This window comes from Mesoplodon bidens, assembly GCF_964165515.1.
Source record: "Mesoplodon bidens genome assembly, chromosome: 3".
NCBI classification, from domain to species: Eukaryota; Metazoa; Chordata; class Mammalia; order Artiodactyla; family Ziphiidae; genus Mesoplodon; species Mesoplodon bidens.
Window position 1 is genome coordinate 138,794,754 of NC_138178.1, and position 25,351 is coordinate 138,820,104.

General features: G+C 36.5%; 1 protein-coding gene across 1 annotated transcript; it reads left to right on the forward strand.

The window, feature by feature from the left end:
• The first annotated feature begins 1,098 nt into the window (after positions 1-1,098).
• SNAPC1 (small nuclear RNA activating complex polypeptide 1) lies at positions 1,099-25,310 on the forward strand. Its single transcript, XM_081227828.1, has 10 exons — positions 1,099-1,292; positions 3,702-3,861; positions 4,025-4,165; positions 4,587-4,691; positions 9,278-9,436; positions 10,975-11,043; positions 11,750-11,812; positions 14,456-14,606; positions 22,074-22,172; positions 25,005-25,310. The coding sequence occupies exons 1-10, from the start codon at positions 1,165-1,167 to the stop codon at positions 25,055-25,057; spliced, it is 1,128 nt and encodes a 375-aa protein (XP_081083954.1). The 5' UTR covers positions 1,099-1,164; the 3' UTR covers positions 25,058-25,310.
• The last annotated feature ends 41 nt before the right edge of the window (positions 25,311-25,351 follow it).

The following is a 25,351-nucleotide window of genomic DNA, read 5'->3' on the forward strand; positions in this document are numbered from 1 at the left end:
TTTATGTTAGAAATTGCAATACCATTACCATTTTAATAAAGTTCAAAATCAACCACAACTAAACAATATATTGTTTAGAGATCCGTACACGTGTGATAAAATATTTACAAGAGAATGAGAAACAAAATAAGGTGGTCATTACCAAACTAATGGCAGAGGCAGGAGAATAGGTTAGAGGAGGAATTCAGAGATTGATGTGATGGGTGTTGGTCATGTTCTGGTTCCTATATAGGTAGAAGGTACATACGTGTTTGTATTCTTGCTATGCTTTTTACTCATACATGTTACGTACGTTTTCCTGTAATGCATATTACATAAAAAATTTTTTAAAAGATCAATATCAGGAAAGTTAAGTGAGTTGAACCTCATCTACAGACAGAAAGCCCTTGTGCTTTTTGGATATCTCTCCTAAAGAATAAGAATAGCATGACATGCAATCAGAGAAATAGTGAAAGGTACAAAATACTACTTGATAGCTAGCTCCTGAGAGAAGCTAGGCGATGGTGTGTACACACAAGACCAATTCAACCAAATAATCAATTAAGTATATATAAAGCCGATACAGTACTTTCTGCTAAGTACTGTTCTAGATTGTGGTGGTGCTGGGGAGATGTTTACAAGAGCTTCTCAAGAGTGGCTGCAGAAGACTGTCAGCGCTACAACGAGAGAGCCACACATTAAGCACCGTATTATGTGGGTACAGACTGTAAGAGAATTAGTCCAGCCTGCTTCTCAGTAAACCCTCTTTAGATCCTCTTTCCCCGTGAGGGTGGTTTGAGGTTAGGAATTTTTCCTCCTTAGCCTTCTGTCACTCTAGGATTACTTTAAAGGAGAGGGACAGTAAGGGTAATATCGATTTGTATAAGCTAGCCTCATGTTACCCTAAAATCCTTCTTGGGCTCACAGGCCACTTGAGATGTAAACTCTAACTCCTCTAAGACAGCTGAGCTGCTAAAAGCAAATGCGACAACGCATGCGCAGTAAACATCGCGCTGTCTTGGGCGGACCCGGCTGGAGGTGGAGCTGCCGGAGCCGGATGTAACGTCACGGGGCCGGATATCACGGAGGGTGTGTGCGTCCTGTCGTAGGGGGCGGGGCTCAGAGCCTGGTTTCCCCGGCCACCATCGGCTGCTGGACCGCGCGTGGCGTCCCAGCTTTGCAGCTATGGGGGCTCCTGCAGGTTTGAAGGCAGACTGCGAGGCGCTGCTCAGCCGCTTCCAGGAGATGGACAGTGTGCGCTTCGAGGACTTCACCGACCTCTGGAGGAGTATGAAGTTCGGGACCATCTTCTGGTGGGTGTTTCTTGTCCACTACCCGCCTGCCTCCCCGCTCAGAGGCGGCGTGACAGGTTTCTTCCTTCCCCTTCGCTTCGCCGCATCTGGGAAGGGCTGAGAAAAGTGGCAGTCTCTGAACGCTGCCTCCATCTCCCCTGAGCTCTCACCTGTACTTGGCCGCGCGCTTCCCCTGGGCGATTTCGTTGGCATGGGTTCCTTCTATTTGCGGCCTCCTCCCGAATACGTATATCTCTACTTGGCCGCCCTGCTAAACTCTTCTACTTCCAGTGCTTCACCCGGACCTAGGTCACCATCTTTTGCCCTCCTCTAGTCTCGTTTTCTTAGAACTCCATGTTTAAAAACAAAACAAACACACAAGCAAAGACAAAACCCTGCACGATTGAATCCATTTTTCACACAACCGCCGAAGTTCTAAAGTGCAAATTTGCTCACGTCACATCCTTGCTTCCCACTCTTCAGTGGTTTCCATTGCCTTTGGGGTGCAGCTCAAATTCCCTAACATGGCTGGCAAGACGTTTCGTGACTGGCCTCTGCCCATCGCTGCACCTTCATCGACCAGTCCACTCCATGCACTCGCTTTCTTGCTGCAGCGTCTGCTCGCGGCCCTCTACAGGCGTTTCCTCAGCCTAGAGCTTTACCCCCAGCTCCCTTTGCCTGGCTACCTTATTCTTCACTCAGGTTTAAGCTTACATGACAGTTCCTCAGGGAAGGCTTCCTTTGCCCTTCAAGACTAAATAAGGTGTTCATGCTCTCTTTCTCCTGTAGTACTTTGTGCTTATTTTATCTCTTGACTTTTTTTTTTTTGCGGTACGCGGGCCTCTCACTGTTGTGGCCTCTCCCGTTGCGGAGCACAGGCTCCGGACGCTCAGGCTCCGGACGCGCAGGCTCAGCGACCATGGCTTACGGGCCTAGCCGCTCCGCTGCATGTGGGATCTGGGATCTTCCCGGACCGGGGCACGAACCCGCGTTCCCTGCATCGGCAAGCGGACTCTCAACCACTGCGCCACCAGGGAAGCCCTGTCTCTTGACTTAACCACATTTTATTATAAGTGTGTAGTTCAGAAGGCAGTATAGTTTAATGGTTAAGAGCATAGATTATGGAGTCCAACTGCCTAAATTTGATCAGAGTCCACTAACTGTGATTATATGGTAAGTGTACTCTAAGTGCTCAATAAATATTCACTGTTATTATTATTACTTTTAAATTTACCTTCCACTAGATTGAGCTCTGTGAGGACAGTAACTGGATGAATCTGGTATTCCATTAGCGTAATACTTACAATATTGAAAAGGCTAAATAATTGACTGAATGAATGAGTCCTTGTGATTAAAACTCTGTGTTTTGCTGAATAAAATGTAAACGTTCTCTCTTTTCTCTTAGTTGATGTAAAATAACTACCTGTGTAGTTTGTATATTGTAGTGGATGGAGAATGGAGAACCGTTTGTTGTACAGTTAATGAAAGGAGAGGAACTAATTTTTTTTATTGGTAGTAAATGTAATGCATTTATAGCTGTATTTAATCCATAGAACAACTCTGAGATCAGTAATTATCCTTGTTTTATAGATGAGGAAATTGAGGTTTAAGAAGGTTAAGTAATTTCTCCATGATCACGCAACTAGGTGGTAGAGTAGATATTGAAACCAGTGTGTCTTACTGTTTCTGAAACCCATGATCTTTCACTGTATCCCTCTTGGGAAAAGTGGTAGTTTAGAAAAAATTTTCTGGGGTCACCCCAATTCTTTCTCTCTTTTTTTTCTTTTTTAATATATATATTTATTTATTTATTTTTGACTGCATTGGGTCTTCATTACTATGTGCGGGCTTTAGTTGCGGTGAGCGGGGGCTAATCTTCGTTGTGGTGCGCGGGCTTTTCATTGTGTTGGCGTCTCTTGTTGCGGAGCACGGGCTCTAGGCGTGCGGGCTTCAGTAGCTGTGGCACGTGGGCTCAGTAGTTGTGGCTCATGGGCTCTAGAGTGCGGGCTCAGTAGTTGTGGCGCACGGGCTTAGTCGCTCCACGGCATGTGGGATCTTCCCGGACCAGGGATCGAACCCATGTCCCCTGCATTGGCAGACGGATTCTTAACCACTACGCTACCAGAGAAGCCCCCTACCATGGTTATTTTATATATTAAATATTTTAAATTATTAACCAGTGATAATTTATAACCCCACTCCTTTTGCTCCCAATTCAGCAATAAATTTGATGCTTTAGGAAGATGCATCATATTTACCTAGTGTCTCAATGTAAGAAGCACAGCAGAAAATTAGGTCTTCTTGCTTAAATCATGAAAGGATCAGATGTGGAATGCCCATCCACTTTCTAGCAGCTGCTATTTAAACAAGTATATACCTCTTCTGTTATTTTTTTTCACAGCCATAATATATTTTCTCTTTGTTTTCTAGTGGTAGAATGAGAAATTTAGAAAAGAACACGTTTACAAAGGAAGCTTTGGCTTTGGCTTGGCGATATTTTTTACCTCCATACACCTTCCAAATCAGAGTTTGTGCTTTGTATCTGCTGTATGGATTATATAACACCCAACTGTGTCAACCAAAACAAAAGGTAATATTCGGTGAGTTGTTTTCTTCCAAAAGAAATATGAAACAGGTACAATATTTTCACAACCAACTGATTTAAATAGAAATGCCATTGCTTCAAAATTATAATACATTTGTGAAAAAAGATTTACATTTACTAATGACTTTTTTATTCCTCTTGTTTGCAGATTAGAGTTGCCGTGAAAGATTGGGATGAAATTTTAAATTTTCAGCAAGATTTGATAAATGCACAACATTTTGATGCAGCTTATATTTTTAGGAAGCTACGACTAGACAGAGCATTTCACTTTACAGCAATGCCTACATTGGTATGTTATCTAAAATAGATTGTTTCTCAAAATGAGAAATTATGCTTTATTGTCCATAAAGTACCTAAGTCTCCAGAAAGTGGAAAGACTATTATATAGTTTCCAATACTCGAAGAAAGGCTTCTTAAAATAGGAAACAGTGTTGGGGATTCCTGTCAGTCTATTGGTTAGGACCCGGCGCTCTCACTGCCGAGGGCTCGGGTTCATTCCCTGGTCGGTGAACTAAAATCCCACAAGTTGCGTTATTTCAAAAGTCTAACAGTCTTTGAAACATGGATTATTTAATAAATATATACTTAGAGCTGCTTTTTTTTTTCATCCATGTTTACTGATAGATAGTTTTTGCTGCTGGCTTACTTATTTCAGTACTTAAAATATATCTTATAAAAGACATCTTTTAAAGACTTTCATTATTATTTAGCTGTTGTACAGAATGAAGAAAAGAATTCAACGACCTGAAGTTACTGAAGACTTTAAGGACCCAAGTGATCATGTAATGAAACTTATCACTTCTGATGTATTAGAGGTAAATTTGTTCTTATGTTCCTGAATTTTAAAAAAAAAATGTTTTATTAACTACGTATTGAGGTTATACCTTCATCTACTGGATACTGAAATTTTTTCTAATGCTTTTAACCAATCATAGAATGCTATTACATTCTCTAAAGTGTCAGGAATATTACATCCTAAATATATCAAAATTTCTGGAATAAATCTTGAAACACAGTGAGAAACAGAAAGATGTAGAAGACTTGTCTTGGACTAAGGATATTTAGATTCAAATACTGAAACCACCATTTGTATTTGACTTTAGATAGGTCATAAAACAAGAATATAGTGACATTATTTTTTTAACAATATATGTTCATTTCCTAAGTTCCTTTTTACAATGCTTGTGTAAAAACCCACCACTGAAAACAGTGAAGCTATTTCGATGAAACGAAAATTTGAAGTCAAGAATAATGGATAAGGGGTACGGTCTTAAAACAGCTTTTCCATCTAATATATTTTGGTATTTTATCTGAGTTGTGCAGTGTTGAGAAAAATCTTTTGCATTGATAAGTAGTGATACAGAGTTTTACCTGAGTGGAAATGTTGCCCTGAGGTTAAAACAAAACCTCACTAAATGGCTGCAGCCTTCTAATCAGTGATCCATTCTCTTTTCAAAAGAATGGATTCATACGTACACAGAGTGCGCAGAGCGAGCATGAGCAGGTGGGGGCCTTAGTCATGTGTTTTTCATTTCTTTGAGCCTTAGTTTCCCCCTCTTTAATATTAGGATTGCAACCCTTATTTCATCCAGTTGTAAGAATCGAGACAAACTTGTACCTGAAGAGTGCTGAGTGTGGGCTACAGCACATAGTAGACTCTTCTTAGTAAATGTTACTGCTTTTCCCCCGAACCCTGTTCAGTCTTTTCCTATATCAAGAATGAAAGAGGGATCAGATCTTTGATTTGCTCAAATGTTTCTCTGTGTTCTGGGTGCTGCCATGTTCTAATAACTTTAGCAGTTAAGTTGCATATATGATTTTCTAATTCAGATAGCAAATTGATTTTTGAAAGTGCTCTGGGTCTGCTCTGTATACTGACTTTATTTTTGAGCAAGAATTGCTAATCTGGGGTCCATGGATGGCCTTGAAAGGTTCATGGATCCCTTTCCCCCCTAAATTGTATTGGAAATTATTATACGTATGGACGCTTGGTTAAGGTGAGGTACTCTATCCTCAGATTCGCAAAGGTATTCATGCCCCCCAAAATGTTAAGAATTACTCAGTTAGAGGGAAATTGTTTGCTAAATATCTAAAGACATGGTGTAGTGCAGGAGCTCTACAAGATGTTTTGTGTATATTATTTTACTTTTTAACAACATCCCTGCAAATTAGGTGTTTTAAACAATTTTAAATTTTTTGTTAATTTTTTTTAAAGTAGGTGTTTTTATCCCTGATGTAAAGTTGAGGAAACTGAGGCATAGAGAAATTAAGTTAGGAAGTGATGGAGCTAAGGTTCTGTATGGCTGCAGTGCCTATTTGTTGGATAGCAAAGGCCTTCTCTGAGCTGGGACTGGGGTAGGAAATATATCATTTGCAGACATCTCGTGAAGTATAACAAGAATTAGGATCTTTGCCCTCTAGCAGCTGAGCAAGAAAGAGGTGGGAGAAGATTATGTAGAAAAATAAATGTGAGAAAAGAACTTTGTATAATAGAGAGAATTTGTGTTTTGTCTTTTTGGCAGAGGGGAATCATTTAGAAGTTTTAGAGATTGGAGAGACTTAGAGTATATATTTAGGTTTGGGGTAAGGAGCCAGTTAGAAGGAGGGTTTGTGTAGAAGAGAAGTAGCACAGTCCCTGCTGTGAGGTGGTGGGTCTGTGACCAAGAGCCTGGTGGAGAGATTAGCCTTGAGCAGGAGAAGGCACTTCTTCCTTTGAAACCTTAGGGAAGGAGGTGAAAAAATGGATTCCTATAATTGGTTGTGAAGAAGAGAAGCAGAAGGCAAACAGACCCGATAGCCTGAACTTTAAGAGGCCTCCTGCGAGAATCAAGAATTGAGATTTGGAATAGCCGTTGCAGAGAGTGAAAGATGTTGGGATACCAGAAAGGATTTGCCAAGAAGTACTGATGTGAATTATAAAGAGAGAGGCAGAGAATGTTCTATAACAGTAAGATGTTGTTCTTATCAGTATTCTCCCAATGAAAAAAAGATGATTTGAACCCAGTTGGTTGTAATTTTTGATTGTTGACTAATTTAGTGGTAGAGTGTTAATTTTTTTCAACATACATTGCTAAACTTTTTTTTTGTTTTCATTTTAAGCTCTTTTACTACAATGTGTTGAATTAAAGATTCCTCTGTTAGATAAATTGTATATGTCAGCAAGCAGGTATGGGAGATTTTGGAGAACAGCTGGGGTGATGCACAAAGCCACATTCTTTTAGGGTGATTTGAGAGGAGGGTCAGAAGGGCCAGGCTATGAAATGCCTATTCCTAGAAGCTTCTAGGAATGGAATAGTCTGTGTGAAGTCATCCTGACTTTATCTGGCATCTTTATCTTTGGTAGCCTTTTCCTTCAATACCTGTGTTGGCTTTATTTGTCCTGTCCTAGCATAGCCCATGACCCATTTTCATTGATAATCCCTAAATTTAATACTTTTCTATTTTCCTTCTACTGCCTACAAATGCTATCAAGTCTTCATGTCAGCATACTTGAATTCTGGTCATGATTCTGCCGCTCATTAGTTCTCTTTTGTGGTTAAGGAGGTATAATAAAACAAGAGAATAGGATATTGAATCAAATTATCTGATTTTTTAAAAAAATTGAGGTATAATTGATATAACATTATATTAGTTTCAGGTGTATAACATAATGATTTGATATTTGTATATATTGCCAAATGATGACCACAGTAAATCTAGTTAACATCCATCAGCATACATAATTACAAATTTTTTAAGGCATCTGCCTTCTAATTCCAACTCTGCTACTTGAATATGACCTTTAGCAAATAATTTCACTTTTGAATCTGTTTCTTCATTTATATTTACAATTATAATAATGGCATTACCTGTTGAGTATTCACCATGTGCCAGGAACTATGCTGAATGTTTTTTGTATGTTATCTCACCAATCATCATAATAACCCTGCAGAGGAGATAGTATTTTCCCAGTTTTAAAAACAAGGAAACTGGGGGACTTCCCTGGCAGTCCAGTGGTTAAGACTCCCCACTTCCACTGCAGGGGGCGTGAGTTCGATCCCTGGTCGGGGAACTAGGATCCCACATGCTGCGTGGCATGGCCAAAAGAATAAATAAATAAATAAAAATAAAAACAAGGAAACTGAGGATCAAGAAGTTGAGTAATTTGCATAAAGTAAGACACAGACACTGGATTTGAATGTCCAGGTGTGTAAAGCTCCAAAGCCCATACACTGTCTTTTATTTCTTAATCCTTTGATTTTGTATAGTGGTTTACATCATACAGAATACTTCCACTTGTATAAGCTCACTTAATACTTTCATAGTGCATTAGGTGTCGTGCATTAGGTGTCGTTACTTCATTTTGTACAAATGTGGAACGTGATTCTTAGACTGAAGGATTTGCTCAAGGTCACAATCTAGCAAGTGACGGAATTCAGGCTCAAAGCCAGGTCCAGCTAGTGGTCTTTGCCCTGTATTGTAGTGCATGTAAAATAATGGGAATATGGCACATTGTACCGTGTAAAAAGTTAGGGGCTTCCCATGTCTGGACACTCTTCCCCGTTGAAGATCTTGCATATATGAGCACTCACCACTCCTGAGCAGTTTTGAATTCCTTGAACAGATATCTATCGAGTCCGTCAAAATCTCCTAGAAATGCATTGAGTAACCTGTCTTGGGGATGACTCAGAGGTTGTTGACCATCTGTGATGGATAGTTCTCTGCTGGTCTCTGAGCCAAGTCCCAGTGCTGGTTTTATGTGATTCTTAAGTCCGCCTGCCGTATTTATGCTACCTTTCTCTTTACCCTGTATACCTGCCCATTTGTCTGGAGTTTTCTGGGGGAGGAAGGTCTAATAAATGCTGCCTCAAATGGTGTCATAAATCACTATTTTATTTAATCTTGAATCTATCACTGAGGTAATGAGGAAGCTTATGGGGACAGGCACAGAGCTTTGAGATTTGTGAACGTCAGCCTATCTCTGTGGAGGATTGGGAGAGAGTCATTAGATAGGAATTTCCAGCTGAGCATAAAGAACTGTGTAAATATCCTTCATGTGACAATATGAAATAAAAATGTGATCTTAGTTATCAGGAGTAATACTTAAAGGTATGCTATACTATAAATAATTTTTGTTACATCCAGGAATGCAATCTTATGTTAACTAGTCTCTCCCCATCGTTTCTGTATACAGTGTGATTGCCTAATGTTTGTTGAGTTGAACTCAATGATTCCATACTTCTGGAAAGCAGACTCTTAATAATGTTGTACTAGTTTGCATAATTATATCATTTTCAATGTACTGTAGTATGTTATTCCTTCTCAACTCTGTCACTTTGGAAAGTGATTTTATTTTGTTCTGGTTTTGCCTTTAAGTTTCTCCTTGAAAATTGAATTAAAGGACTGATCGTTTCACTTTTAGGAAATGCTGAATGTTCATGACCATTATCAGAGAATGAAACATATGATTTCAGCTGATAGATCCAATCCAGACAAAGCCCTCAGCTTGATAAAGGACGATTTTTTTGACAATATCAAGAACATAGTTTTGGAGCACCAGCAATGGCACAAAGACAGAAAGGTTTGTAACTGTTTGATATGTCACCTTTGCAGTTGCATCATACGTGACTGGCTAGACATGGGTGAGGACGTTGAGAGGCAGCCTTGCTTAGTGGCTACCCCCTGTGAAGCTAAGATCTGGAGTGCTTTACTTTTTTAGTATCAGCTTTGCCAGTTATTAGCCATGTGATCTTATTTAATCTTACAAATGGATTTTATATGTAATTATATAACATACTATTAAATAATTATAATTAATAATTGTAATTATATAATATATAGCTAAATAATATCCATTATACACACACACGTACACTATGTAGTATACATAATTATAGAGGAATAAATAGTCTTGGTGTGCCATGGATTTATTACAATCTTTATAATTTAGCATTCTCCAGAGGTTACACATTGGCAGTCTTTGGGCCAAATCCTGCACATACCTTTTTTTTTTTCTTTGCATAGCATTGTTCCTAATATTAAAAAAATTTGAATTAATTACCAACATTTGAATATTTGTGGACTTAACTTAAAATTCCAGACATCCAACTTCTGTTAAAAGTGAGACGTTTGGTAACACTGGTCCTACTTTGCTGCATGGCAGTGGACAGCTAGACTTGAGTGATGGCTTCTCCCATTGTGACAGAGCATGTGCTTTCTGTTTCTCACGTGCTCTACCTGCCTTCCTTTATCCATTTACAAATCGCATCAACACAAGTCTTCCATTTAGTTTTCTGATCCAAATACTGATGCTAGAACTGCCCATATTCCATATTAGCCTTTTCAGCTAGAGAAACTTTTTTACTCCAGAAACCTGAAGACCAGCCTTGCTAAATTTACTTTTGAAACCACTACTCCATCTAATTTTACTAAATACTTCTAGGAAAAAATAAGTAATTTCTGATTACTTACTATGTGTTTGATAATGTGTTAGTGTTTCCACAAATGCTAGATAGGCATTATTATCTTATATAGCATTTTTCAGAGAGATTCATTGCTACTTTTTGGATTATATAAAGGGAGATGGCTCAAAACTCAATTTTAGAAAAGATTAAACAAGGAAAGTGATGAGGAGATAACAGCCTTGGGAAGAAGGAAATAATTTGCTTCCTCTCCGGACATTTATTTTAATGAGAGCACATTTTAGAATGTTTGAATACTTTAAGTGCTACAAATGGGTTGCACAAATGACCTAGGCGCTTAACATAAACATCTATTGTAGCGCTGTCTTTTAACAACGCTCTTCAATGAGCATTACTAAGACCTTTGAAAACCTGAAGAAAAGGAGAATAAACCAGTTTTCTCACTACCACATAAAGTGCATGTCATCTGTCATTAGTTAGGAGGATTTAGGTATTTTCTTGATAAATTTTGTAACTCTTCTTTAACCTAACCATGATCTTAATGTCAGGTGGTGAACCATGTTTTGATACTGAGAAATATTCTTTTAGTTTTTTAGTAATTAAAGTAAATGATTTTCATTGTTCTGAAATTGATTTTCCGTTAATTTTTAGTTGGTTTGAATTGTAAATGTGTAAATATACTTTTTTGATCTTTCAGAATCTATCCTTAAAATCGAAAGCTAAAGATGGAGAAGAAAAGAGTGAAGGACATTCACAACAATCAGAGGTCAGAAAAATTCACTATGTGATTGCTTATGGGGCAGTAGTTTGGTTAGCTTCTTTTCATTTTATGTGTGGCTGTGATTCTGTATATTAACCATAATGTCCCATGGTCAGTATTCTAATACGTATCTCAGAAAATTCTGTAACATGGCTTCTATGAAGGGCTAGCCTGTTCTCTGCTGGAAACCTTGTGAAAGACCACATCAGTTATAGATTGGGAGTGGGATGTTCACAGTTTTCAGCAGGGAGAGGGAAGGATGGTGGTGGAAGGTGTCCTCAGTCCTGACAGGCAGAGTAGGGCTTTTGTAATACTATGTCTTTTCAGCCTTTCAGTCAGTGTGGAGCATAAGCTACTATTTACTGCTTTCTGTCTCCAGAGTTTTCATCCATCTTAGTGGATGAGGCAAGGAGCCATCTTTGGGCATAGGAAGATGAGGAGGGAATGGCCTGGTCACCAGGAATTTCATTCATATCCTCCTTAAGTCCTGAATGAAAACAGTCCACAGCCATGGGGATGTTATCATGGCACCTGTTAGAAAGTAGTGCATGTTTATATGCCTTTACTTAGTATATGTCCAATAAATGTTAGTTCCTTTTACCCTACCTTCTCAAATCTTATTTCTGATAAAAAAAATACTTGGGAATTCATAATTTCACTCAGTGTTTGTGTGTTTTAACTTTTTCCTTTTCCTGTTTATTTTTACTTCCAGAGAAGCGAAAGGGCAGAAACATTAGCGGAAATAAAATCAAGGGCCTTTTCAGTTTTTGTTCAGGTAAGTTATTTCTTTAATAAGGTAATTTAGAAATTTGTGTGATGCTTTTTTAGTCACATTTTAATTTTTTCATCTAAGTAACACTTGTGCATAGTTTTAACTAATAATACTGTAAAGTTTATATAATCCAGCAGTGTCCTGCTCTACCACTTCCTGCCCCTGTACTTCTGATCTCAGGAGGCAACCATCTTCACCCTTTTCTCTTTTATTTCTTCTGGTATTTACCTGGAATTTTGATGCCACTGTTCTTTATTGCCTTCCAGCTTCTAGTATTCCTGATCATGGAAGGCTTTAGGATTTTCTCTTTATCCCTGGAGCTCTGGAGTTCCATGATAATGCACCTTGGTGTAGGTCTTTTTTCCATCATTGTCCTTGGCCCGCATGGTGGACATCCTTTTGATCTGATAGCCTTCAGTTCTGAGGGATTTTTGTATCGTTTCTTTGATCAAATTCTTTGCTGCATTTTTATTTTCTTATTTTTCTGTTTTTATCTGTTTTCAGAGATAAAAAAGATAAAGATAAACTTTATCTTCTGAACCATTATATTGAATTTTTATTATTTCTGCTGACATTATTTGATTACTAAGCTTTTTTTTCTTGTTCTCTGAATCTTTTCTTACTTAAAAAATGTATTCCTTATCTTTTTGTTTTTCTGGATGCAATATGCTTATCTGCTTGAGGATGTTAATTCGTTTTTTGAAGTTGCCTCCTTTTTCCCCAGAGTTTTTATTTTTGTTGATTCCGTTCTCTGTCATTCATTTTGTTGGCTTTTTTCAAACGTTTGAAGATCCTCAAATCATTAAGAGTGGTCATGTGGAGATACAGCCTTTTAGCCTTCATGCTTTTCTTGGATCTAGTCATTTTTACCAGAGAGCAGGCTTCCATTCCCTTGCCTGGGGGAGGAAAGTGGTAAATAAGCCCAGCTGCCAATGTTTTGGGTGCCTACAGAGAATCTGCCAACAGGCTCACCGTTCCTTCTGGAGGCTTCACTCAACCCGCCTATTTCTAGTAAGAGGCTTTATCCCCTTCCTTAGCTATACTGGTTTCCTCAAGCCTTCAGCTTCTCTGGTTTAGCCTCTCCAGGGAACAAACCTCCTGTTTTCTACAGGAAGAGGTCAGTTGTTCAACTTTGAGGCTGCTAAATGGGATACTATTCCCTATGTAGATTTTTCATATATCTACCCATTTTTTTAGTCCCACTTCTGATGACCCCAATTCCTGATCCACTTGGACCAGCTTTCCTTATAACTTCCTCAATACAGGCAATTAGATTTCAGCTTTCTTCATTCTAAGTCAGCCATCAGTTTTACATTTCCAAAATTTTGTTGTTTTGTTTACAGCTGCATTGTTTCCTATTATCTCCATTTTGTGAGTTTATTCATTTTTATTCTTTTCCTCTCATTTTAGTGGAGTTTCAGAAAGGAGCACCAATAAACTCATATTTTTTTCTTTTTTTTTTTTTTTGTATGAATCTAAAAATGACTATTCTGTGGGAAACTACTATCATTCTCTGGTTGTAGAGATAAAAAGGAATAAATGAAAAAATTAAAAGTGACTATAGATTAGTTAAGTGTTATATATTTGCTGTACTACAGTAAATTGAGTACAAAATATTGTTGAATGAAAGCATCAAGTACAATAAATTAATTATTCCAAATTCTTTTAAACCAGGACTATTTCCATATTATATAGGCTAATTGTTGTTTAATGTATTTCTTAAGACATTATGAAATACTTTAAAAATTATTAAACAATTAAATTATAATCCCCATAAATTGTTATAAGAGTGTGTTATTGCATAGTTGTAGTTTTTTTAATTATTGAGGTATAATTAACATACAGTGCCTGGTAGCTTTTAAACTGTTGTTAATACCTACACCACATATATGACATTCACTGAAAACTCCTGTAGTCAGGGCTCTGCTTAAGCAAATAAGGGAATTTATTGACTGATGTAACTAAAAAGTCCTTGGACTGTCCCTCCATTTCTCACCTCTTATGTTCCTTTCATTGCCTTCAAGTGCAATTCGTGACAGCTCCAGCCTTTCATGTTCCCAGCTTTAGGTTCAGTGGAAAGGGAGAATTTTCCTTTCTAATAGTTAAACAAAATTCTAAAATTGAGTTATGTCAGCTATGATGCAGATCACACACCCACCCCTGAACAAATCATGGTGGCCCTGGGAATGTGAAACTCAATTTGACTAGATCAGGGCCATATGGCCATATGTAGAACCAGGCATAAAGTAGTTCCACTTGAAATACATGGTGCTAACTAAGGAAAATAAAACTTTGTTAGAAGAAAAGGAGAATAGGTATCAGGCGGTAAAAATGGCGGTACTTGTCCTTTACACCTCCATTTCCCAGCCATTGCAACTGTAACAGTTTAACCCAACAAGGACATTTTAACCCCGTTTGAGCAGATGAGGATGACAGCTGCAGGGAACTCTTCCTGTTGTAAAGCTAAAAGAGTATATACATGTAACAGGTATTAACCAAGCGAGTATCATGGTAAAGTACTTTATGACAAGTATTTCTGTGAATCTTTCCTCATCTTTGATTGTCTGTTTTGTTGTTCCCTAAATCACCTGTCAGTTGGGTTCATTTTGCGATTCATTGTAATTAATTGGATTTGCAACTATTTAGGCATCCAAGTCAAGAAGGCATCGTCAGGCCAAACTTGATTCTTCTGACTCTGATTCTGCATCTAGTCAAGGACAAACCAAAGCAACTAGGAAAAGAAGAAACCAAGAGACGCTGAAACCAGCAGGAAGGAAGATGTCTTCCAGAAACAGAGGTAACTTTTTGAGACTTAAAAAGGGAAAACAGGTCTTATTTACAACCTCCTCTCACCATGTTTTCTTTATTAAAAAGGATTACTTGTTTAAAAACCTTGTGAGATTTAATATTAAAAATAAATTATCTTATATTCTTGGAATCTTACTACTGAAAGGGACTCTAGGAGTCATCAAATTCATCATTTCATAGATGATGCAATTTAGGCCCATACAGATTAAATAACTTGTCCAAAGTGTTACAGTTAGATAGTTATAGAATCAATCCAGAATTATCCAGAGCATACTTTATTAGTAATTTTTGTGTGTGAATCAAACTTATATGTAGAATAAGGTACGATAAGTAATACATTCTATAAACCATATTTTCCATTCGCTTCACTAGCTAAGCTGTACCTGCTTTTTTCTTGAAATAGTTTATCTATAAAATTACTTTTGGTATTTAGTTTAAAAAAAAAATGACTATAGGGCTTCCCTGGTGGTGCAGTGGTTGAGAGTCCACCTGCCGATGCAGGGGACACAGGTTCGTGCCCCGATGTGGGAGTATCCCATGCGCCGTGGAGTGGCTGGGCCCATGAGCCATGGCCGCTGGGCCTGCGCATCTGGAGCCTGTGCTCCGCAACGGGAGAGGCCACAAAGTGAGAGGCCCGTGTACTGTAAAACAAAACAAAACAAAGCAAAACAAAACAAAACAAAATGACTATATACTCAAAAAGTTTAATTTTTAAGCATTTCACAAATAGTATATGTTCACCATACATAAGTTGGAATCTGATTAGCAGGCTCAGAGGGAAAAAAAGGAGTATTAGAAACATAGTAAATATTTAGTGCCTAATATAAGAAACACAGAGCCACTGTAGCAGTATATGAAGATATGTTATAGCCTTGTAACATATTTTTTTCCTATATTGAGGCAGCGGAGGGAGAATTGAAGTTAAATACCTTTAATACAGTCCAGATATGATCAGTTCCGTAACTTAACGCTTGAAGTGCATTGAGAATTCAGAGGAGGAGAAACCACATTAGTTAAGGATAATCAAGAAATACTTCAGAAGGAGAATGTTTTTAGTTTTCTTTACAGAGCTAGCAGATATTGTGAAGAGAACTGTTAGACTAATCTCACTTATAAGTATTAATGAAAAAATTCTAAGTTTTATGTATCAAAAGAATCTCAGATACAAACAACTTGACTGCATACATTCATTCTGAGATGCAGGGATGGTGCAGTTAGGAATCTATCAATATAATTTGCCATGTAAATAGGTTGAAGGGGAAAATGTGAATTCATTTTAATAGTTACCCAAGAACACATTTGATAAAATCCAGCATCCATTCTTGATTTAAAAAAATATCCTCCAGATGTAGGGAGTCAGCAAACTTTCTGTAAAGAGCCAGATAGTAAATGTTTTAGGTCCAAGTGGAAACTTCATACATTTCTGGTGGGAATACAGAAAGGTATAGTCACTCTGGAAAACTGGCAGTTTCTAATAAAGTTAAACATATACTTACCAAATAACACAGCAGTCCTACTCCTTGGTATTTACCCAAGAGAGGTGAACACTTATATTCACAGAAAAATTGCTATGCAAAAGCTTATAGCAGTTTTATTCATAATTGTGAAAAATTGCAATCAGCCTAAATATCTTCAACTGGTCATTGTATAACAAACAGTGGTATAACCATACAGTGCAGTACTACTCAGGAATAAAGGCACTACTGATGCATGTAAAAACATGGATGAATCTCAGTGCACTGTGCTAAGTGACAGAAATGAGACACAAAAAAGGCTATATATGATATGATTCCATTTATAAGACATTCTGGAAAAGGTGAATCTACAGAGACGTAAAAAAGATCATCGGTTGCTAGGAACTGGGGGTGGAGGGAGGTGTTGGCTGCAAAAGGGCACAAGGGAAATTTTTGGTGTGATGGAATTGTTCTATATTCAATATTTTAATTACAGTGGTGCTTGCACAACTATGCATTTATCCAAACTCCTAGCTCTGTACTGCATTAAAAATGGTAGTTATATATTAATTCAACCAAAACCAAACCAAAACAGAGGACATGAGGAAAAGATTGATTAGTTTGATCATACTTAAAGAAGTAACTTCTGGTAGATTAGAATGTTTTTTCTAAGGTATCAAAGATACTTAAGTTTAGAAACCTGCACAAGCATTTTTTATTAATTATCCACCTTATTTCTTACAAGTGCAGCGGAGAGGTAAGTTGGTCAAGCTGCTTTCTTAAACATCCGGAAAACAGTTTTTTTATGCGGTTGAAAAGGAGGAGCCGAGTGCAAGCTAGGAAAGAACTTAAATGAAAGTTGCTTTTCATCTGAAATGTTGGACACACATAACTTATGAAATTTCACTAGCCATAATTTTTTACTTAATGTAGTTACCGAAAACATTTTCATAAACTCTGAAGTTAACTTTTAAGGATGGCTGAGGTTTGTTATTGAATTTACCTAGGTGTATTAGGGAGGGTTTAACCCATGAGAAAGAAAGTACACTAAAATATGATCTGAATTAGATCCTTAATTGTAACTCAACTATTCCAGCTAACCAGCTTTGTTGCTCCTCTGAAGCAGAAGTAATTTGTTATTCTGCACCTTAATAAAGATTCAAGTGCTTACTAAAAAGTTTCTCTTTAATTAAAAGTTCATTTCCTCAAAGTAGAAAAGTATTTTTGATTTCATAGTTCTTTCAAAAAGAGGTGTCTTATATTCCATAAAATGCAAAAGATCTTGTAAAACCATTTGCAGCACATAAGATAATGCTAAACTTTTTAATTTTAGGAGAGCTGTTATAAATTAGCAAGAAAAAGACCACCACCCTTTAGAAAAATGGGCTGAGGACATGAACAGGCAATTCATGAACAAAATGGGGTTACCATGCATATGAAGAGATATTTAATTTCATTAATAATGAAAGAAATGTAAATTAAAACATGATTTTCATGTAATTTGTTATATTGGCAAAGATGAAAGGTAACTGAATACCCATTGACAGTGAAAGTGTGAGGAGGTAAAATCTGAATTTAAGTGGGAGAATGAATTAGCACATCCTTTTTAGAGAGCAATTTGAAATCATCTGTCAGTTGATTTTAATCAATTTTAAATGGACATGCCTTCTAACTTAGCAATTCAGTTTCTAGGAATTTATCCTTTACAAGTGACAGAAGCACACAGGACATTCATTGCAGGATTATTGACAAAGGCTGTTAACAACTCAAATGTTTAACATTGAAAAAATGTTTAACGTTGAAAAATCCATATAAAGGAATATTTTACAGTTATTAAAAAGCTCGAGAAAGTTCTATATATACTCACATGAAAATATGTCCAAAATATGTTGATACATTGCTTAGTGAAAATGTTTTTTTAAAGAAGAGTGTGATTCATTTGTTAATAAATATATATGTAGACACAAAACTACTATAATATAAAATAGATAAACCACAAGGTCCTGCTGTATAGCACAGGGAGCTATATTCAGTATCTTGTAGTAAACTGTAATGGAAAAGAATCTGAAAAAGAACAATATGTGTGTATATATATGTATATGTATATATGTGTGAGAGTGTGTGTGTGTATGTATATATATATATAAATAAATAAACTGAATCACTTTGCTGTACACCATAACATTGTAAATCAACTATACTTCAATTAAAAAATGTAGACTGAAGTACAATATATATCATTGAAGAAATCTAGAAGCATATAACAATGATTAATTCTCAGGGATGGGAAATTTCTAAGTCCATAAATTTCTGTGTTTGACTTTTATGTGATAACCGTATATTTTGTAATCAGGAAAAATCCAAAGATTAAAAAACAAACAAATGTAACAAGAATTCCTTAGACTAAGGCAAGTAGAGGGATTGGCATGAAAAGAGGCAAGGTAGTTGGAAGTATAGCATGTGAGGGGCCCATTTTGCCTGGAGCGTAAAGGATGTGCTGAAGAGTTACTGTTAACGTGGAAAGATATGTTGAGGATTATATTGTGGCCAGGCCTTAAATGTGGAACCAAGAAATTTGGACTTCATTCAGTAGGCAGAGGGGAGTCATGTGAGACTTCTGAGCAAGCAAGTGGTACGACCAGTTTTCTTTGAAGAAAATCAATCTGGGAGTAGTTTGGAAGGTAGGTGGGAACAAACTGGAAATAGGAACACTAAATAAAAGGCTATTAAGGAGTAATGAGGATCTGGCCAGGTGGCTGTAGGAATTAGACAAGCAGATTAACAGGAAAGCCCATGGATATCTACAGGTAACCAAATATTTAGGCTGGTGGAGAGGGATGAGACAAGGATGCTTAATGCCTAAGCAACTGGGGGATGTTGTGACTTTAACAGAATAAGGATCACAGAACGAAGATTTCATTTGGGGGAAGAATTTGCCCCAATCTGCATTTTTAGGCTCAATTTCTGTAACAGCTGTCTAGCACGTAAATAGGTGCTCAAGTATATTGATAGGATTTACCCAAGTTTGTATTATTTAAGCTTCAGCTATACCCATTCACCATTCCTAGAACATAACACACATGCTTCTGGAAGAACATCCGTAATAGTAATGGTGATACATGACGGCGAAGATGATACTATTATTTATGTAACGCTTATTATCTGCCAAACTTTTTTCACACGTCCAAGGTCACCTAACTAATAAATAGAGCTGAGACTTGAATGGCAGTCTGTTTGAATACAAGTCTGAATCTTTAACTGCCAAATTTGCTGTCTCTCAGGTAATTGGAAATGTGGATCTGGAGCTCCAGTTAGACACGCACTTAAGTAATTGTATTCTAGCTGCATATCCTATAATTGTATGTATTGAGATTGAGCAGTTGTCTATTACTTATCATTGCATTCCACATGATTAGCTTCGAGCAGAGTAAAACTGTCGACCTGACAGCCTCTGAGGAATTAGTTGTGTGGATAATTGAGGTTAATTATTTAAATGTCAAAATTTACTTTTTAAATGGTTAATTATTCTGGTTGATATCTTTCTAAAACATAGTACATTCTTCTCTGTATGTTTCTTGTTTTCTACAATGTGCATTTATTATTTTTTACATGTATTTTATGCTCTCCTATTTTCTAGAACAATGTATCCTGAACATAATTTGGTTTTCTCTTTATGATTCAAGGTTATCATCATTAGCATGTTATTTTACTGGGTTTTGTAATATAATGATCCTATCAAATAGCTTACGTGGGGGGGGCAGTTGACCTTTATACTTACGGCTTTGTGCTGCAGGACTTCGTCAGTTCTTATGTTTTTCTGTCACATTTGTTGTGGTAGGTGTCTTCATTCTGTTCTCAGTGTGCAGGCTTGTAGCAATTTTTTTCCCTTTTTGCTGCTTCTTAACTGTACTGGTTTTAAGAAACGGGTTTGCCATTATTCATACATAAATAAATGTAATTAGGTTCTGGATAAAGGCCTGAGGAACATATCTGTGACTGAAGTTCATGAGCTTTTATTTAATATGTGGACTTTGAGATAAACATCCTGAAGTTCTGTGTTCACTTCTTGGCTCCTGGCTGCATGATAAGTGGGTGAAGCATTGTATTTTGTTTTTCAGAGCTTTTAGAGAACATTGATTTTCTTTTTTAAACTTACTCATTTAATGTAGAAATAGATCTCAAAATGTAGTTAATCATCATGTGACTAGATGAAGGGTTTTTTTTCACAGCGACAGTTTTTAACTCAGAAATCCTTCCCTTGACATTGTTGGATAGATTCTGTTAGGTTGTAAATGTGGATTTGAAAAAATCATTAATAGTTGATATGGATGGCCGTGATACAAGATTATAAAGAACAATATTAGTAATTTGAGGTAGATTGTACTAATTATAATCTTGTGAACAACTGAAAAATTTTATAGGTTCAAAATCCACCCCCCTCCACTGCCAGAAATGTGATTAGATATGGAAATAGATTTCCTAAAAGATTATCTATCATCTTAAAAATCATGTAAAAAATTATTGTATCTAATACTTAGGACTTCCAAGTAAAGGTAAAATTCTATTTTAATAACTTAATGGGAAATTGGTATTATTTTATTAAGTTTGAATTACGTTTAAAATGGAAGCTTATTGCTACAGTTTACTCAACTGCGTCTAGAGCAATCTATTCATTCCATAAAATCTGCATCCCATTAAGATCCCAGAATACATGTGTTTAGAGCAGAAAGCTTAAACTCATCTTCATTTAATTTCTTGTCTCCTGTGCTGGCAGGTACTTATTAACATATATACTCTGTGAAATACTGTGTTATAAGATAGTTGAATCCATATTTGATGATTTATAGTTTATTGAGGCTCTAGTATATGGCAGGCACTTTTCTAAGTACTGGGGATACATCAACCTAAACAAACCAGAGTCTATCCTTGTGAAGCTTACATTTACTATGTATTATATATTAAGATATGAGGTGGTGTAAGTGTTGTGGAGAAGCATAAGGAACAAAGAGTAACTGTGGGGGGCGGTTGCTACTGGGACAAGGAAGTTATGTGCTCGGTGAGACCTGAGAGGACAATGGTGTTTGATAATTTGATTAGGATATTTCTTCAAGCAACAGAAAGTTGATATAGAAAACCTTTTGGTTTTGGAAAATGGAAAGTTACTGGCAAATTATGACTAAGAGAAATATATCTTGTAGAGCATATGTGGTGATACAGGAAAGTGTCTGCATTCAAAAACAAGGCTATTACATGGCCTCTTCAAGATCAGGAGGCTGTACGTATGTGAAGAAGTACAAATTAAGAACCTGTGTTCATAGACAATCTGAACTGTGTTTCTGAAGTTTGTGCACATTTTCCTTCACTGTAATGTGATTTTACAGCTGTTTGTTAAAATAGTGAATAATTTAATGATCCTAAAAGTAACAGGTTTTGTGTGTGTGTGTGTGTGTGTGCGCACGCACGCTTGTGTATGTGAGAATTGCCTTATTTTCAGGTTGTTTTATTTAATGATGGTTCCTTGGACAGCATTCCGGTGTTCAACCAATATGGAATATTTGTCATTAAATCCATATCAGTCTTTAAAAAAAAAAACCAAGGCTATTAACTTTAGAATTACATTGGTGATTAATTAATAAAATTGAAGTAATACACATGATTATTCCCTGATGTCTGCAAATATAACCTATGCTGTGTGTGATAAAGGTTGAATAATATATCTATGTTTGGCTAATTTTGTTTCTTCCCTTTTCCTCTAATTACTTGGATGGAAGGATTAGAGACTGTTTTCAAAACATAGGTATAAATATATTATAAATTTATTAACACTTTTAAAAAAGATAGGTAGTTTTATGTGCATATTTCTGTTTACCATTACAATTTTAGCTTTTAGTTTAAATATCTAATTTTTGTTATTATAATAATGTCATTATTTGTATAAAATTTTTTCTCAAAGATTAGCATTCTTTGTTTTCATATAAAATCATTTTTTCAACTATTTCCAGGTGACATGCAAAATGTACATAAGGAAGATAAATCTTTAAGTCTGAGTATGCCTGTAATTACAGAAGAGGAAGAGGAGAATGAAAGTTTTAGTGAAACAGGTACAGATGAAATTTTATCAAACTACTTGCAGAGCATCAACGTTTAGAACCCCTGAAAAGCATGATGGTTGGCTGTGTGTTCCTGTGATGCTTTAACTTTGATACATTGGAGAATTTTAGCGTTAATCAGACCGTTAATCATGACACTTAAGAGTAAGTGATAATACAGTAAATGAATGGATATGGAGAGGCAGGGGTCAGTCCAGGTGAGAGGTGAAGGATAGGGGAAATATCGTTAGTAGTAAATGAATATCCATAATCGTGATGGTGTCTGAAGTGTATTTCTAACAAAGGGCAAAGGTCACAAAATGTGAATTACTGTATATAACTTTTTAAAGGTTTTATTGTTAAAAAATACTTAAGTTCAAATTCTAGTAAATGTAAAATTTTCACCTATGAGATGATTGTAACTAAGTGGTAAATTGCACAACGTGAATTAAAATAGCTATATCTTTGGGCTTCCCTGGTAGCGCAGTGGTTGAGAGTCCGCCTGCCGATGCAGGGGACACGGGTTCGTGCCCCGGTCTGGGAAGATCCCACATGCCGCGGAGCGTCTGCGCCCGTGAACCATGGCTGCTGAGCCTGCGCGTCCGGAGCCTGTGCTCCGCAACGGGAGAGGCCACAACAGTGAGAGGCCCGCGTACCGCAAAAAAAAAAACCCAAAATAGCTATATCTTTTTGCATTGCTGTGATCTTAATTTGTTTGTAGTATTTGTTAAACAATAGTTTAAATAATTATTATCTCTAGTAATAATTACAGTAATGTACAGAATAAGTTACATAGCAGGCTAGGCTTGATAATTGGTAATCCATCAATGATAATGAACATAATGTATATTAAGAATCTGCCTAATGACTTTTTTTTCATTTTGGCGCTATATTCATTCAGCAAGCATCTATTGAGTGCCTATTTTGTTTCAAGTGCTTAGGTATGGGAATATAAAGATATATAGTAGAAGAGTTTAAGAACCATTTTATTTTGATCATAGTGAGTGTAGATCTGAGCACAGTGAGTGGCTCATAGTGGACCTAAGTAACTACTGTTTAATGAATCCGATCAGTCTGTGCCCCAGAGGACCTTACAGTTTAGTGTGCAGAAAAACAACACAGTACCTTATAGTAAAGAGAAACAGGGTGCTATGGAAACATACAGAAGACAAAGACAATTAAAAGAGAGTATTTGTTCCTTCAGAAATCTGAGTTGCTTCTGTGATTTGCTTATGTCAGCATAAAACGGTCCTTTATAATCTTGTGAGTTTCGGACTGTAGTTGCTTTCTAGTTTTGTCTGGTAGCTTTTATTGTGAGTAAACAATCAAACACATGCATACCTTTATGGCTGCCTGGCCAGTCCCATTCTAAAATCTATCAGCTTGTGAGTTTTAAAACTTTGGTTTTTATTAAATCATAATTACATAAGCTCATAATTACATAAGCACATAATTTAACAATTAACAGTTTTATAATACTCATTACCACAGACTTCTGACTCCCATTTTTTATTCCCTAGAGACAACTCTTTCATAATTACTTTGGTATTGATCTCCATGTTTCTAAATAACATGTTTATATTGTCACTTATTTATGTTTCAGTTCTATGAATTATCTATTGAGGGAGGCAAGAATTTAGTTCTCCTTAATATATTCTTTTTTTTCTTATTTGAAGTATAGTTCACCTACATCACTATGTTAGTTCCAGGTGCACAACTTAGTGATACGATATTTCTATACATTACAAAAAGATCACCATGACAGGTCTAGTTATATCTGTCACCATACAAAGATGTTACAATATAATAATTTTATGTATTCTTTACCTCCCAATCCAAACACATGATACTTCCTATCACCCACCCTCTCAATACGGTTATTATTTTAGTTATATCAGTATTCAGCATGTTACAAAACATTATTAGCAGCAGGGCCATGTGATATATACTATGATTCTCCCTTAATCGGAACACTTATTGTTTGCCTTAAAGAGTTAATAATTTTTTTGCCTTATTAATTTTTCTTTATGTATTTATCACTAATTTACCCCCCAAACTCTTCCTCAGTGTATAAATCTCCCCTTGAAACACTCGAGCACATTAGGCATTTTATCAGTGTCATCTTCTTAAAAGAAGTCTCCTCCAGGCCTCTGACTTGCTTTACTTTGGACATCATTCTCTTGGCCTGCTGCTGCTTCTTTCCAGAAATCTGTTTTCTTTTTCCTCTTAATTTTTTCTTTGTCTTTTCTCATTCCTTTTCCTGTCACTCTCCTTTCAGTTTTCATTGGAGGGGAATATTCCTTTCTTTTACGTTTTCCATAATTTTCATGTTTTTTGTCTTCTGTTATTTGCTTTGTTTTTAATGATCAGTAACTTTTAGGTTCACAGCTGTTTCTAGATGGACACTTACTTGAGTGTTGGTCATGGCATCTGCCACAGTAGCCGAAAAGATGTATGGTACTGCTGTTTTGGGTTACATTTTCAGGTTTAATCGGAAAGCAATTGAAATCTTAGTCACTTTCTCTTAGCACTGGCCCAGATACCTTTCAGCTCTGGCATACTGGGCCCATGCTAACTACAGGGAGGGCATACCCCTATGAAACAACCTCAGAGTAGCTTATTATCAAGTAGCATTTAGGATGATTAGGATCTCCAGTAGTAAGTTTACAACTGCAGTATCATTTTGAAGGATAAAAGTCATGTATATGTCAGGTTTAAGATTTCTTGTATCTTTGCTGTGAAGGCGTTCTTACTATTATGCCAACCTATATAGTTTAATTGTGTGTTATCAATTAAGTATTATATTTTTTAGACCTGACAGGCTTCTTAATTTTTTGTCTTCAGAGTTCACTGCACCCAAGAGGAGAAGAAAACACAGAACAAAGAGCCTGGTATAGAGTACTTAATTTTGAGCTTTCTGACAGAAGAAAAGATTTATATTTTGTGTATTGAACAGGAAGACTGCCAATATTAAAAATAATTCTTCTGGGAAGCTGTAGGTATTTCTTTGAAATGTCAATACTTTAATATAGTTCTAGAATAAAAGTACAAAATATTATAGTATTACTCTAAAATTTAATTTTAACATCTTTTGTGAAATATGCATAAATGAGAAAATTTGGATTTAGCATGTAATAGAAATAATTCTGTTATTTGCAGATTATTGCTATTTCCTACAACTTTTTTGTGCT

Bases quoted from the DNA above. Each gene is read 5' to 3' on its own strand.
- SNAPC1 (XM_081227828.1), top strand. From the start codon at position 1,165: ATGGGGGCTCCTGCAGGTTTGAAGGCAGACTGCGAGGCGCTGCTCAGC. The intron at 1,293-3,701 runs GTGGGTGTTTCT...TTTGTTTTCTAG, and splicing joins AAGTTCGGGACCATCTTCTG to TGGTAGAATGAGAAATTTAG. The intron at 4,166-4,586 runs GTATGTTATCTA...ATTATTATTTAG, and splicing joins TTACAGCAATGCCTACATTG to CTGTTGTACAGAATGAAGAA.